Source organism: Pelecanus crispus, chromosome 5, assembly GCF_030463565.1.
Source record: "Pelecanus crispus isolate bPelCri1 chromosome 5, bPelCri1.pri, whole genome shotgun sequence".
NCBI lineage: Eukaryota > Metazoa > Chordata > Aves > Pelecaniformes > Pelecanidae > Pelecanus > Pelecanus crispus.
Genome location: NC_134647.1, coordinates 7,771,894 through 7,786,465, shown reverse-complemented (window position 1 = coordinate 7,786,465; position 14,572 = coordinate 7,771,894). Strand labels below are relative to the sequence as shown.

At 37.7% G+C, this 14,572-nt stretch overlaps 1 protein-coding gene across 1 annotated transcript in view; it reads left to right on the top strand.

Moving 5' to 3' along the window:
* The first annotated feature begins 3,553 nt into the window (after positions 1 to 3,553).
* Positions 3,554 to 14,572, top strand: part of THSD7B (thrombospondin type 1 domain containing 7B) — a 273,031-nt gene continuing 262,012 nt past the window's right edge. The window contains exon 1 of the mRNA XM_075710897.1: positions 3,554 to 3,692. Within this exon, the coding sequence (XP_075567012.1) occupies positions 3,554 to 3,692 (139 nt within the window). The remainder of the gene's footprint in view (positions 3,693 to 14,572) is intronic.

Genomic DNA, 14,572 nt, shown 5'->3' with positions numbered 1-14,572 from the left:
TATGCATATTTATTTATTTATGACATTTTGACACTATACTTGAATGCCATGTTTTCAGCAGAAATGTAGGTTTCTAAATTGTCTGTTATTCAAAACTAGTTTTATTCAATCCTGTCATTAAGAGAATTAGCAGTGGATTAGATAATGTAAATGCATTGTTATGATCATTAGAAAACTTGCATGTGGCTTTTTTAAGACTGCCTGTATATCGCAGCCATTGCAGCTAATATATGATACCCTTGTTTTTCTGAACAAGGTTCTGTACAAACCAACCAAAACTAAAAGGATGCTTGTGTCTAATCCTTCAAATATAGGAAAACAACAGCTCATTATTTAATTTCGTGAGAGTCTGTTAGTGCGGACTATTAATTGGCCAGGCCTGTATTATGAAGGATATTGAATAAATCCAGATGATCAGTTTTGGAAAAGCCAGATATTTTTCCGAGTAAAACACACATCTTGAACATATTTAAGCAATTGCATGAATTTAATCATGGCTAGTGCTGGTGAAGTCAGTTTTTTAAAATGTAAATTTCATTTTTTTTTTTCCTCCATTTTTCCTCTCTATTTGCCAGTTTACAGCTAGCCATGCTGACACATTTGGGAGCTGAGATATACTGTAACTAAATTTGATGTGAAGTGTTGGTGGCCTTCATAATGTAATTTATTCATGTTTCTGTAGATAGCATATGTTGCCTGTGCAATAATTTTTTATCGTATCAGGACAGAACAGCTACTGTTCCAAATTGTGTTATACAAACCTAGATATACAGACAAATTTTTATTGTGCTTTGCTGTGGTGTAAATCACTGGACTCTACTGAGCTCGGCTGGGGTGGGCGAGATTAGAATCAGTCTCATGGTGTCTAATTTATTTCTATTTTTTCTGACTTAATGTAATCTCTGTTCTTGCTCCGTGGGGAGCAGCAGCCAGTTATCTTTGTAGTCCCGCCTAAAGAATGAACATATGCGAAACCCCATGTTTTGGGCAGGATGCTGCTACTCCCAGGGATTTATTGCTGTTTACTGACCCTTTGAATACTGAGATGAAGGCAGTGTGTTGAGAAAGCAGCTGATGAGCGCTACTGGTGCTTCATTAAAAATCTCAGCATCTTTATCAGCCGTTATCTGAGGTTTCCTTGGATTTGCCCATTTCATGCCGCCACCTGTTTAAGACGTGTTGTTTTTACGGCATTCTTCTGGAGCAGGAGAGCTGCCCTGCAATTCAGATGAGTGTTGTCTGCACAGGGCTGGGCATGCTGGCTCCCCTCCAGTACTTAAGTCTGAGCATCTGAATAATTTCTTTCCTTGTTTTGCATTTTTGGGTGTGAACAGTGTTGGAGCCAATGTCACTAATTCCTTCTCTTTCCCTTGACAGCAAGTCGGTGACTCTGTTTTCTGACCGTCGTAGATGGTAACTGCAATGCTGAAGACACTGGGCGAGTCCCTCCTCAGCTCTTCTGTGTGAGGTGAGCAGCCATCTAGATGGGCAAAAAAAATTAATTGCAGGATGTCTGAGGGCCTCCCTTTTGCCCCCGAGGACTTCCCTACTGTATTTGCATTGGGGAGGAATGAGGTCCTCTCCATCCCATTTCTGAAGGATGCTCAAGATTTCTGAGCTTCACTTGTGCTTCATATGAGGCCACTTGTGGTCTGCATTACATTGTCCAGGTGTGGGGACTCAGCGGGGTGCATTCTGAACTAAATGTGAATTTTGAATTAAATTAGCCCAGAAGACATGAGCAAAGCAATAAATCTGGTCCCTTGCCCACATTACTGTATTTTGTCAGCTTGAGGAGTTTTCAGGTCTCACCTGAAATGCTGTTCATCTGAAACGCAAGAATGAACTAAACCAGATAACAGATATTACATTGTATCTTCCACTGTAGTTAGTCAATATCTGATTAAATATAATTGCATGAATTTATCATGATAGAAACTGCTTCAAAGTAATTTAAATACAGCTTGAAATTAAAAGTTTTACTGTATATTCAATATGTACTATTTTCAGGTTTATCTTCAGTTTCTTATCAAGACCAATGCTGTGTATTATGTATTACGACAATGTTGCTTTTCATAAGGTTGGGAATGTAATGGAATTTTCTGGACCAAACTTCTAATAACTGATAATTTAAATGAAAATCACCAAGATTATACCAGTGAAGACAAATCTTGAAGACAGGTGTTATCACTCTCCTTACGCTAATAGGGATGTGACATTTTTACCTAGAAAAGTAGGATTAATCACTAATAAGTAGAAATATGTTGAGAATTTAAACATGGTATAAATACAAAAGATATTATATAAGAAAAAAATCAATATGTAAATTTACATAAGAAACTAGCTCGTTTCATGTGGTATGTACCATAAACATTTTCTGAGACTTCAAAACTGTTGCCACTTGAATGTGGATGAATCCAAAATATCTTGAAACTCATGAAAAATCTGCCTAAATAAGTGGCTGATTGGTCTACTTTTGGGATGAAGGAAACAGAGATTTGAACTACCAGGCTGAATCAGGCATTCTAAGATTTTGTTTTGTTGATCTCTCTTGTTTTGGAGCTTTTCCAAGGTATGTAAACAGTGTGAACGTTCGCTGAAGCAGGCATTTAGAAGTTGCACTCCTGCATTGTATGGGAGACCCGTAGAGACATTCCTCCTTGCTTCCAGTGCCGCACAGTGATTATTTTAATGAATTGTATGGTGTAAAACTGCTCCAGCAACAGGACTTGATCCATTCCTGTCTCAATCACAATGTGGCTCCGGTATTCGTCTGAAGTGTTGGAGAGCTTAATTAAAATCCCTTTGTCAGAGAGATCTCTCTGGATTAATTGGTTGCTGATCTGGATCTCAAAGATCAGGGACTTGAATGTGAGTCTCAAATTCCAGAGAAATGCCCGAATAATGTCTAGTTTTCCCTTTCAGGCTAGTTCGTCATGTACTGATAAGCAACCCCTGCTTTTCCTGCTTTTCTCATGTTGCTTTTGTGTATCCCATGTTCACACATGGCATGGAGCAAAACCAGTTCCAGGTCTGGTATTTCAGTTGTCAGGGATCTGAAATGTAGGACACAGGGTCTGTATTCAGAGCTGAATTTTGCACCTGAAATCTATTCTGAGCTTAGGTTTAGCCTGCCTATAACATGATAATATTCATGCCAAAGATAAATTAAATAGACAAAAGAAGGGGCACGTCACAGACGGTTATCAGATCTCTTGCCATTTATTTGCGCTGGCAGATTTCTTCTTAAGAACCTGCTAAAAGCATTTATGATGGCTGTACTTGTAGGATGGGACTGCAGGTCCTGCGGGAGCTGGCCTTCTCTCTCTGCCCCCCTGCCTTTTTTCCCCTCTCTTTCTCTTCAAGTGAAGCCTCTATTAACAGACCTGTCCTCAACGAATCCAGCACACAGGGACTGTGAAATGCACAGTAGCCACCAGGCTACCCTTAGGCTGAGCCTGTTGCCTTGGTGTTTTAAGTCTTTTAGCAAGCTTTTTCTTTTTTTTTGTTAATTCTAGGACCAAAGAAAACAGGAGACTGAATTATCTGAATTATGCTTCTGCAACAGAACTGGTTTTCTCCTCACTGGGCATGGCAGAGCCTGGGGAAGTCCTTCCTTTTGTTTGTTTTCTTGATGTTACAAACAGCTGACCTGGAAGCCAGGAGAGGTCATCAGTTTGTCTGGAAAACAGGTAAGAAAAAGATATGTTGGCTTATCTGCTAGGTAATTCCTGCATTCGGGGATGGAGTGATTGCCCTTTCTCCATTCTGTTTTAGCTCAACAATAAATTAGAAAAGCCCCGATAAAGACTTCTATTCTAAATTTTTTTGTAACTGAAAAATAGGGGGGTTTAATCTCTATTTTAAATTAGTAATCTTCATGTCTGTTGCAGTTATGCACCAGAGTGACTCTAGAGTATAACTTTGGGCTCCTTAATGCCTTTAATCCAAGAGTAAAATTTTTACTGGATCCTGTTATCATCATCCCAATGTTGTTTCCTTTGAAATATTTAATCGTTTTCTTTTATGTTTGAATGAAAAGGTCACACCAGTGTCTTTCAGGATGAACTGAGCTAGAAGTCCATACTCTTGGCTGATCTATTTATAATTTCATTGGTACATTTTAGTGAATTATTTCTGTCCATCAGCCAGATTGGATACATGCAGTGTTTGAACATTCAAAATCGGGCACGCACAACATTTGGAAACTTTTGTGAAGACACATTGATAACACTGCAATTCTTAGTGAGAGGGAAATAAGAAATGCTATGATATATATGAATAAAACTAAGCATGATGCATTTGGTGCTTGTTTTGTAGCACAAAGAATGTTCAATGAAGTGGAAAGATTGGCAAATCTTTCTGGTAGGATCAATGCAAGCTTCTCAGCCTGGTCACTGGGATGGGAGGCTGAGAGCTGGTGAAGTGCTGGTTAAGTACAATCTGACGCTATATTTCTAAAACCTTTTTTTACAATGTCTTGGGTGTAAAATGAAGAGGAAATCAACAACAACATAGACTGTCTTTCTCCAATTCACTGTTATGTACATGGTTTTTGAATAAGCTTTGAAAGGTAGAGTTGTTTTCTTAAGACAAATTAGACCCTTCAACGCTGTCTGTCTTCTCTTCAGTTCTGAAATGTATTGTACTGTCGGTCTTGAGGGGTGTGCATTGGAAGTCATAAAAATGTGATTTGACTCGATGATTTCAGCTGACAAAGAGTTATCGATGCTTCAAAGGCATCTGAGGCAGATGTATTCAGAACTAAGAAAAGGTGGTGCACAGGTTTGTGTGGATGTGGGGTACCATGCCCCCTGATGAGCTCATTGTAAGGGTCTGTCTTCCAGATGCGGAAGAAAATTGGCAGTTCTTGTGACTCTCACGGTGAATTAGAAATATCTGAGCTCTTAAGAGTCACTTTAAAAACCTTAAATCCTAACAGTGTTTTGATGCACTTCTTCTGCTTACGTAATGACGAGAGGTAGAAAAGCAACTTTGAGTGAAATGTTTTCCAAATGAAAGTAACTTGTGATCTTGAGCCAAATTCATTGTCCTGTTTGGCAAAACCAAAGATTTGGGTTTTTTTTTTCCCTCCAGTGAAATATTTTTATATTTGTAAACAAAATTTTCATTTTTTCATTGGAGTGTTTTGTTGAAAATTGGATAAAAATGATATCTAAACCCAAAATGTTTAGTTCTAGGTTGAAATGAATGGTATGTTCACCCAAAACACTTTGTTTTGCTAAGCAACAAAGTATTATTTGTGAAGTCTTTCTCTGCAGTAGTAGTGAAGCAGTAGTATTTCTGAATCCTGAATCTTGGCCGTTTACAGTTTTACTAAGAAATAACACGATGGGCTGAGATTTCTCTCAGTAGGCTGAATGGATATTTATTTGGGAAAAATCTTGGTTAAAAGGAGCTAGGTGCGGTGTCAGGGCTTATGTAATAAACTAATGGCTTGCTTTCGATAGTTCAGCTGCATGTGTTGCAGATTTCATTTCTGAGGCATTTGGAAGCATGTATATCACAAAGTAAAATTGCAGTGACCTTGAAATTAGTTACAAAAGAGTGTAAATGGCAGTCTGCTGTCAGGGTGGCATATGTGGCAGGCTTTTGTATGCGTTTTTTCACTTTGCTTGAAATGATTTTTTGGGTACGGTTAATCACAGAGGTGTATCTTTCTTTCAAAAGATTACAGGAAAATGTTTTGGGAAGAGAGGGATGGTAACTTGAATGGAGCAGGTGGATCTGGAGAGGTAGAATGGTTAACATAACCTGTGGCGGCAAGATATTAATAGTAAAATAACTTTGGGATGTAGACCGTGGAGATCTTGACCTCATGAGATCTGTGGTTTGTATAATTAAAAATACAAAAAAAATCATCCCATAGTTTGAGGACTTCTGTGCCCAATAAAAAAAAAAAAAAGTAAAGAAAAACACAGCACAGTGAACCTAAAATGAAGTAGCTTTTAGTGTCAGAACTGAGAAGACCCATTCTGATACAAAGAAAACCTGCAGCTGTTGTTTTTTTCTTTCTTTTTTAACAAAACAATCTAATGAGAAATGAGCAATCCCTAATGGGAAAAGAGGTGATCTGTTTTGTTTTTAAATCTTCAATTGTGTGTTGCAAGCATGGCAAGTTACTTACCTACTGTAGAGAAAATAAACTTCTTATTGAAATGTCATGCTTTATAATTAAATAAGATTATGCTACTGAAAGCTCTGACTTTAAGAAAATGAATTTATATGTACTGAAGTAGATTTTCCTAGCACATAGAAGTCCAGAGATGCATCCTTAATATGGATGGGGGGAAAAAACAAAAAAAAGCATTGTATTAGCACTGAAGTTTATAAAGCAGGCTTTTTTTCAGCTAAATCCTTGGCTTTATCTAATGAAGACTCATACGTTTGCATGCTGGATTTGGTGGTCTTGGTATAGGTGAAAGCAATTGTGTTGAAATCACTGCATCTACAAAAAAACCCAGGCTCTGTATTTCTAAGATGTGAGAACTTGGCAGTGTGAGGTGGCTTATACATACTCTTCTCTCAGCTGTTCAAAGGGCTATCACTTGCATTTTGCTTATTTGTGGCCTGTCTCAAAACCATTTATTTTTAGCTTTTGGTTTCTAGAGACGATATCTTAATGTCTGAATATCTGTACACTGTATCTTTTGGTTTCAAGACATTTCTTGTCAGATACTTATTTTGTGACCGCCAGCCTAAACATGACAGCAATAATTATATCAATTAAATTACTCAGCAATCTCAAATAGCTGAATAATTTTCCTACAGTTGCTAGCTAACAAAGCAGTTTTAGTGGTAATATCTTGAGAAAACTTAATTGGGTCTAAATCCTTGTAAATGAATATTGTTTAATGCAGTCGCCAATTAGCAATTTGCGTATCTCACCATGTTGATTTTCCATGTTGATTTTCTTCAATTCTTGAATGGTCCAAGAAGTGCCTGGAATTTTTGTAATGCAAACATGCCTATGTTTTTAGTGATGGCCATTCAAGCTTTTAAAACTGTGAGTAGAATATTCATACACACATGAATCCACAGCATGATTCTAGTTGGTTTATTTTTTGGTGAAACTCTAAAATTTAGTTCTAAAGTCGAAATTAAGTCTAAAGTATGTGCAACACAGAAAATATTTTGGGTGCTTTACAAGAGATGGGCTGATAATTAGGATTACAAAATGCTGAAAATTAGCCCTTCCCAGAGACACTTGCAGTTGCTGCGCGGGCAGGTTGCAGTCTCGCCATCACTGCTGGTGTCTTCAGCTCCTGCATAAACTACGCCTCAGTAACCGTGCATGTGCTGTGTTTCCCCCAAAATACTAACAGAATGAAAGGGATAAGGGACATACCCCATAAAGGTGGCTCTCAGAGCTAAAGCAGTGATGTGGCTTTTTTTTTTTTTTTTTGGAGCGGAATATTGTAAAAATGTTTTTGTAGGATGAAAATGATCTGATTTTTAAGAAAATAGTTCTCTAATTGTGGTAAAATGCTATTTAACATGGAAATAATACTCTGTCTACTACAGAAGGGAGGAAGGGGACTATTAGAAACCAAGATGTGGTGTCCCAGTGAGTTCTCCATCTGTAATTCTCTCCAAAAAATGAATCAGGATGGCAATTTAGCCCAGCAGGGACATGCTCCCTGTTACAAATGGAAGAGCACTGAAAGTGAGAGATCAGACTGGGAAATGGATTTGTAATACGGCTGATCACAGCAGAGAGACTTTTACCTGAGGAAGAAACCATTAATCTTCTGGTGTTTGTGGGCTTCTGGGAGCTAGGTGTGGTGAGCCATAAGTTCTCTTGCCCCAGGTGAACACAAAAAAAACTTTAGTCCAGAGTTATTACCCATATTTGAAAGTCCGTCTTAAAATAGGGTTAGCAAATGGGTTTTGATCATTAGTCTTTCTTCAGAAACAATCCATAATGGAAAGGGTACAAAATGAACTTTTCAGAGAACAACTTCTAACGTGGAGGAACCTTTGAACTGCTTGTGAATGTGGGTGAGCCAGTTACGGCTAAGATGAAAAAGATCTTTTGTTCTCTGTTCTCAGATAATACTGCCATAAAATGCCCTTTCTCAAGATCTTAATTTCAGGAAGGCCAAGTGCTGGTTTGGAAGTGCCCTTGACCTTATGTCTTAAAAGACAAACTTTTACCTACGTGCACCAAATGTTAAAAGGAGTCCAGATCTTCAAAGGACAGTAGAGCTCAAACCTACTATAAAGACATTCAAAGATAGCTCTGCCACAAGTGATATTTTTCCAAAAGCTCTACAAGATGAAGAATTATAATCTATCCTAGATTAAGTGTGGTGGTTTTTTTTTTTTTTTTATTTGATAGGACAACAATTCATAAATGAAGTGTAAATGTCTTTTTAGTGATCTTTATGTGGTATCTGGAAGTTTTATGATATTTCTTGGACTGCGTGACACTTCCAAACTTCTTATTTTGTGACAAATGTTCTAATTGTAGGTTGTTCTTGTGCTATCTTGGTGGATGTAATTTTAAATATTTAAACTCTAAACTGGAAATTTAGCCTTGATTTAATCAAATTTTGAATGATTCTAAGGTTCTTCACTATACTGAGAGTTTAGGATTGCAGTGGTTCTCTTGGGTTATAGATTGCAATCTTGTCATATTGGCAGCAGCAACAATTAATAAATAATTTTTTAAAAAAACTATCAAGTTCCATTCTAAAACTAGTCAGATTGTTGCCGTAAACTTGATTATTGAAAAGTTGTTCTAGAATGATAAGCCTTTTCACCTTTAACTTTATTAATGATCAGTTTATACCTTTGTACTTGAGCCAGACTACTTTTTCATTTAAGTAACTCTTTTGGTAGTTGCTCTTAATGTATTTGTGAACGAAGGATACGAAGCTATTATGGACCCCTGTTGGTAAACATATCCTCTTTGAACTGGTTTGTCAAACTAAATCTTTTCTAAGTGTTGCTCCTCAGAATTATATTACAACTCAGATGAGATTTCACCCACTGATATTTTACAATTTTAATTAGAAATGTCTGGCTTAAAATATCTCAGAATCACATAGGTGGTGCTCTTTTTGAATATTTTGTAATAAACAGTTTAATTTGAAGTAGTTTAGTTGTTTTTAATCTGTTGGTATAGTTTCATTAAGTAGCCATTAAAAAAAAGTAGTTTTAAATATAAAAAAATAGTACTTTAAAATTAGTTCTAAATTGGTCTAAAATAATTCTCTACAAAGAATATTTTATGGGACAATGTAAATTATACTTTTAGTTCGGCAAAACTTTTTAAAAAAACAAGAATACTTGAAACTTTGTAAAGAAAGCTGTTTTGCAAAATGTCATTAGCAGCAAAACTTGATGTGCTGGCTGATATTAGTCACTGATATTTGAGAAAATTTAAGGGTGGCCCCAAAGCTAATCTCATATTTCCTTAGACAGGTGTGCAGTTGTTTCAGATTGCTAAATGTTTGGTTTTCTCTCATTATTCCTTACTTTTCCTATGCGCATTTTTACCTTTCTGTTCTACACACCTGTAAATTTTATTACATACGGTTCTGCCACTTCACCCTTATTGTTCCAGTTCTAATATGGTTTCCTCACCTGGTATTGTTTCCTCAACAGTTGAATCCAAACTTGTCTTGGAGTTGTGGAGATGCATCTGTTGCCTTACTTTATGACCCTTTGCAGTGGTGGTACAAATAATATTTATGTGGGTGAGACATTTCAAAGGTGGTGGAGACCTTGTGTCCTCGGGCAGTAGATGCTGGTGAGTTTGGCAGAGAACCGGACAAACGTATGTGAGAAGACCTCCACCTCTCTCCTGAAGAACCTTTCCTATGCTGGAAACTCATCTTCCAGCCTGGCCTGTCCTCCAGGTGCTTGGGGTCTGCTGCTGTCTTGGATAAATGTGCCGCAGCAGCCCATTGCATACCCACCTGGGTCCTGTCCACCATAGCTTCTGGATTTATCCTTAATCCACAGGGCTAAAAGCTCACCATATGGGACACGGCTGAAGCACCTGCGCTGTTGACCCAGAGAATGCCGTCCAGCATCAGAGGCTTCAGAATTGTTCCTGGAGCAGTTATGGTTTGGCAAGCATGCTCAGAGATGCAGAAATGCTTAAGCTGGTGCCCTTTCTCCTTGTCTGTAAAACCTGGTATGTTCTTATCAGCTCTGGTTTCCTGTAGGGACCTGAAGACACCAGTGAAACGTTCTTGGTGGCACTGCTTAAAGAAAGAATCGCTGGCTTCTGTATTTTTTCCTAGAAAAACGCGCTAGAGCAAGCAATACGGGAAGCGTAGAGTATCAGTCAAATTAAAAAGGCAAGCAAAGGAGGAACTGAAATGACACTGAAATATATGTTAAAATTAACACTTTCTGTGCTTGGAGGTAATAGGCAGGGTACAAGCTCCTCAGCAGAGATGAGTGCTGTGCAGCAGCGGGGCCGTAGACTGACGGCGGTGCTTGCTGAGTTCACAGTAAGCTTTTACAGCATGTGCCTGGTAATTTTGTTATTGTTGGGCTTGCAAAACTATTTCAATAGTTCTTTTACACAAAGACTACACGCTTTAACAAATATCTTTGTCTAACCGACATCAAATGTTCAGTAGGTGGTGGTTTAAACTAGATTACACAGGAGAGTCACACTAATCTTTTAATGTCCCTCTTCCCTTCCTGAGAATAATAGTTTTTGAGAATAAGGTGCTTTTTTCTGTTTTTTGTTGGTATTGGGAAAAGTATAAGTTAGGCGTCTTATCCTTTTCTTTCCTCAGTAGTTACTATGGGAACAGAGCTGCGGGTCACAGGAAAATCTGCAAAAGTGGTTTCTTTTAAATTGTTCATTAAAAAAAAAAAGATAGCTTATTATTGGAATTGTGGTACTTTTCATTCAACTTTGTTGGATAGTATTGTTGTACATATTTCACTCACAAAGGAAGCACAGTGAGTGGCAAGAAAAACAGATGGGGATGTTTTTGTACTTTTTCCTTGGGGTTAATATTTTTTTAATTGAATGCAGCTGTTGGAAAGATTTCTGTTGTTACGTATAGGCAGAGCATTAAAAATGGATGATCACGTTTTCAGCCTGTTGCAGTGGAGTACTAGATTTAATTATTCTGCTGCCCTTGTTCAGAACCCTGCAGGTTTTTTTTTTTTTTAATAATTATATCTTAAATTAGTTAGAATAAGAGTTTCACTTAGCCACTTAATTGAACGATTTCAGTATATTGGGGTAATCACTTCCTCATTCAGCTCTTGTGTACAGCAGAGTTATTGTGGGTGAAAATATCCAAAATTGTATTCAAAATCCCTAAGATGCATTCTGTTGTTCTCAGTATGCAGATAATAGAACTGACTCTTTCTAGGGACACGAGCTTTGGGTAGTCTGCCCACTGATACCCGTATTTATCTAGATTTTTTTTTCCCCCCTCCCTGGTATGTATGGGAATAGTCCTGCTGTAATCCGCTTAATCTTTTTTTCATTGTTTCTTTTAGAAAAAAATTGAATGGTAAAACCCAGGAACATGAAATGGGGAAGTTAGAAGGGGTGGGGGATATTTCACGGTAATCCAGGTTATTGACATAGTGTTCATATGGCTCGTTTTAATCACCCTCAGCTAGTTGGTGTGTTAAGTGGGCATTTCATTATATCTAGTAGTTTCGAGTAGACGAGCTTCAGTTAGCTTAGAGAATTCCTGCTGAGATCAGTAGGAGTGTGGTGTGTGAATCCAGCGGCAGTATCTGGTCCTTACTGTTGCCTGGTGTCTACCACTTTGTAGACTTCTGCAGTTCCTTCTTCTAGAGACCTTTTAAAGTTTATGGTTAAAGGTATCTCTGTGTCATACTTGTGTGTAACAGTGATTTAGGATTATAGAGCTAAATTTGGAAAAGTATGTTAAAACCTCATTATAGGGGTTCTAAATATATTGGTTCTGTATGCTGGGGGATGAGTTGTAGACAGTTGCTGAAGCAACTTTTGTGTGGCATGTCCTGGAAGGCTAGCCATGAAAAATCACTTTTCAAATGAGAACTTAATAAAAACTTTCCTGCTCTGAACGCTAAGCCCTACTCCCCGTGCGATTAGTGGTTTCATTTCTTTCTCAGCAGTTGGGTAATGATTATGGCTCCAGATGCTGCAGGAGTGATAAAGAGAGTGATTAATTTCACTTGAAAGGGCATATGTTCAAAGAGGAGCCAGCCCGACGCCTCGAATGCGGAGCCCATGTCGCTGCCACGCCGCGGCTTGCACGACTCGGTACCCAACCGTTCCTGCAGAAAGTACCAGTTATCCCACATTATTTATCTTAAGCCAATACATTTGCTGCTTGGTTTTGCCCACTCACTGATGTATTTCCCCCCCCCCCCGCCCCCCTGTATTCCGCAGTATCTGGTTTTAAAAGCTTTTTGTGTCTCTTTACAAAGCAGTGCTGTCAAACTTCCAGCAGAAGACTTTGAGAAGGGGCTGATGCCACCAGCGCAGCCAAAGTAACTGCGAACAAGTTCAGAGTTCTGTTTGTACCCTGTGCTGAATGGAGTGGTAATGAAAGGATTCATATTCCCCAGCATAGTCAACAGCAACTTTAAAAGTGTTCCTACGCTTTATTTGCAGTAATGGTTCACACCGTATGACTTGCTGAAAAATCCTGACATTTAATGTATTGCATTCTCAATATACTTAAAAAATTAAATGTGTAAGGTAGGTACTTTAATAAGTCTTTATTAGGACTTTATTGACCTACTGAGTAGGTCAATGGCAGCATGAAACATGGCCAGTGGTGCCAGCCACGTGATTAAATACAGGGTGAGGGGATGTCTGGTGTTTATTGTGTTATCAGCTGAACTTTTTCACTGATTGGTGTCCTCTGTGGTTTATTCTATCACCCCTGAGATCCAAAGACCTTCAAATATCAATAATTTAAAAATATCCACCTATGTGTGAGGCATGGTTTACTTCTCTGCAGTATGACATTTATAACCATAAATTTCACAAGTTTGAAGCTGCTGAAGACAAAAATAAATTCAGTACTTGTGACATCTTTAAGATCTTTTGACCCATTAGTTAAATTGATTTATATCACCCAGTTGCTTTTAAGCAAAATATGCACTTTTCTTCTAGCTTTTGAAAATCTTCACAGTTGGAGACACTGAATATAGAAAAGTTATTTCTGTACATGTATTAAATTCTGATGTGTATTAGCTGCACAGTTTTGGAGCAGCTGCCTGGATGGAGTACAGAACCAGAGTTTTTACAGACAAGGATTAAAAGAAGGCTGTAATGATAAAACACCAGGAACTTTTCAGAAGTTCTTTTATTAAATGTGGTGCACATAAGGTAGTGTTCGCATAAAGTTTTTATTGTCATTCCCTTAGTAATCTTGCTCGTATTAATAAAGTAATACTGAATTCAAGTGGAAGTCAAAATGAATTTCAATAAATTGTTTGTGGCTTTGTGTGTTAAATGTGTACATTGTAAGCTTTCAATACTTTCAGATAAGCTAATTCAGTACATCTGTTTTTCAAGTGGTATTAAATATTTCATAACCAAAGTATAGTTATATCTTGATTTAAACCATTGTTAATATGAAAATTCGTGATTCCGCAGATGCGTATCCCGAATTTAGCTTTATTCACTGTCAGCAGTGAGCTCGTAACTTGTGAACAGGCAGCTGACGTATTCGTTTTGAAGTTGTAGAAATCTGATAATGAGGGTTTATCCAAACTTTAACTATTATTGATCATGCTTTTCTCTTTAAGGAAATATCAGCCCTCTGTCTTCTGCATTCCTCTGCAAAGTGCTAAGAAAACCTTCCTTTTAGAATTGGCTCCAAACACGGAAAAGTGTGCCAAAAAAAAAAGAAAGCCAAGTACATCCTTGTATGCGTAGCACTGAGATGAAAGTTATACCATGTGCCTGAGTGTTAAATATGTCACTTACGTGTTAGTGTCTATGTGTGAGTATGTTTATAAGTTATATTTTGTGTGTATTTGTATGTCGGCAGTGTATAATTGCATTGCCAGCTAGCCAAGGACACTGGTGTAGTGGCAGAAATAGAAATGTAGCTGCAATGTTCTGAAAACTGGAGAAGGATCAAATGAGAGACAGGGAAGTCAGAGTAAATGATGGCAGTAATGTTGTTGTGCCCTAAGGGTCTTGCAAAGTACAGTACTTAAAACCCAATTTTTGCTTTGTAGATAAGTGAGCGTGTCTCAGTTAAGTCAATATACGTGCGCAATAGATGATAAAGCTTGGTATTACACACCTTCTTTGATATTTTTCATACTTACTGCTTTAAAGGTAACATTATATTTATGTTTGGAACACTCTAAAGTACTATATGCTTTTTGTTACGAGCTTTCAAACATGTTGCTTGGTTTAGTAATGGGAGCTCAGGCAGCCCGAAATTTTCACTCTCACGTTAGGTATTTATTGATGGCTAATTGACTACTAACCTTTGCTAGGACTCTCTCCAAAAAAGCAGGGAGTGACACTAGGGGATAACAAATCAAATAAATTGAAAAGTAGGTGAGAAAATGTAATTCTATGCAGTTACATTTAAATATT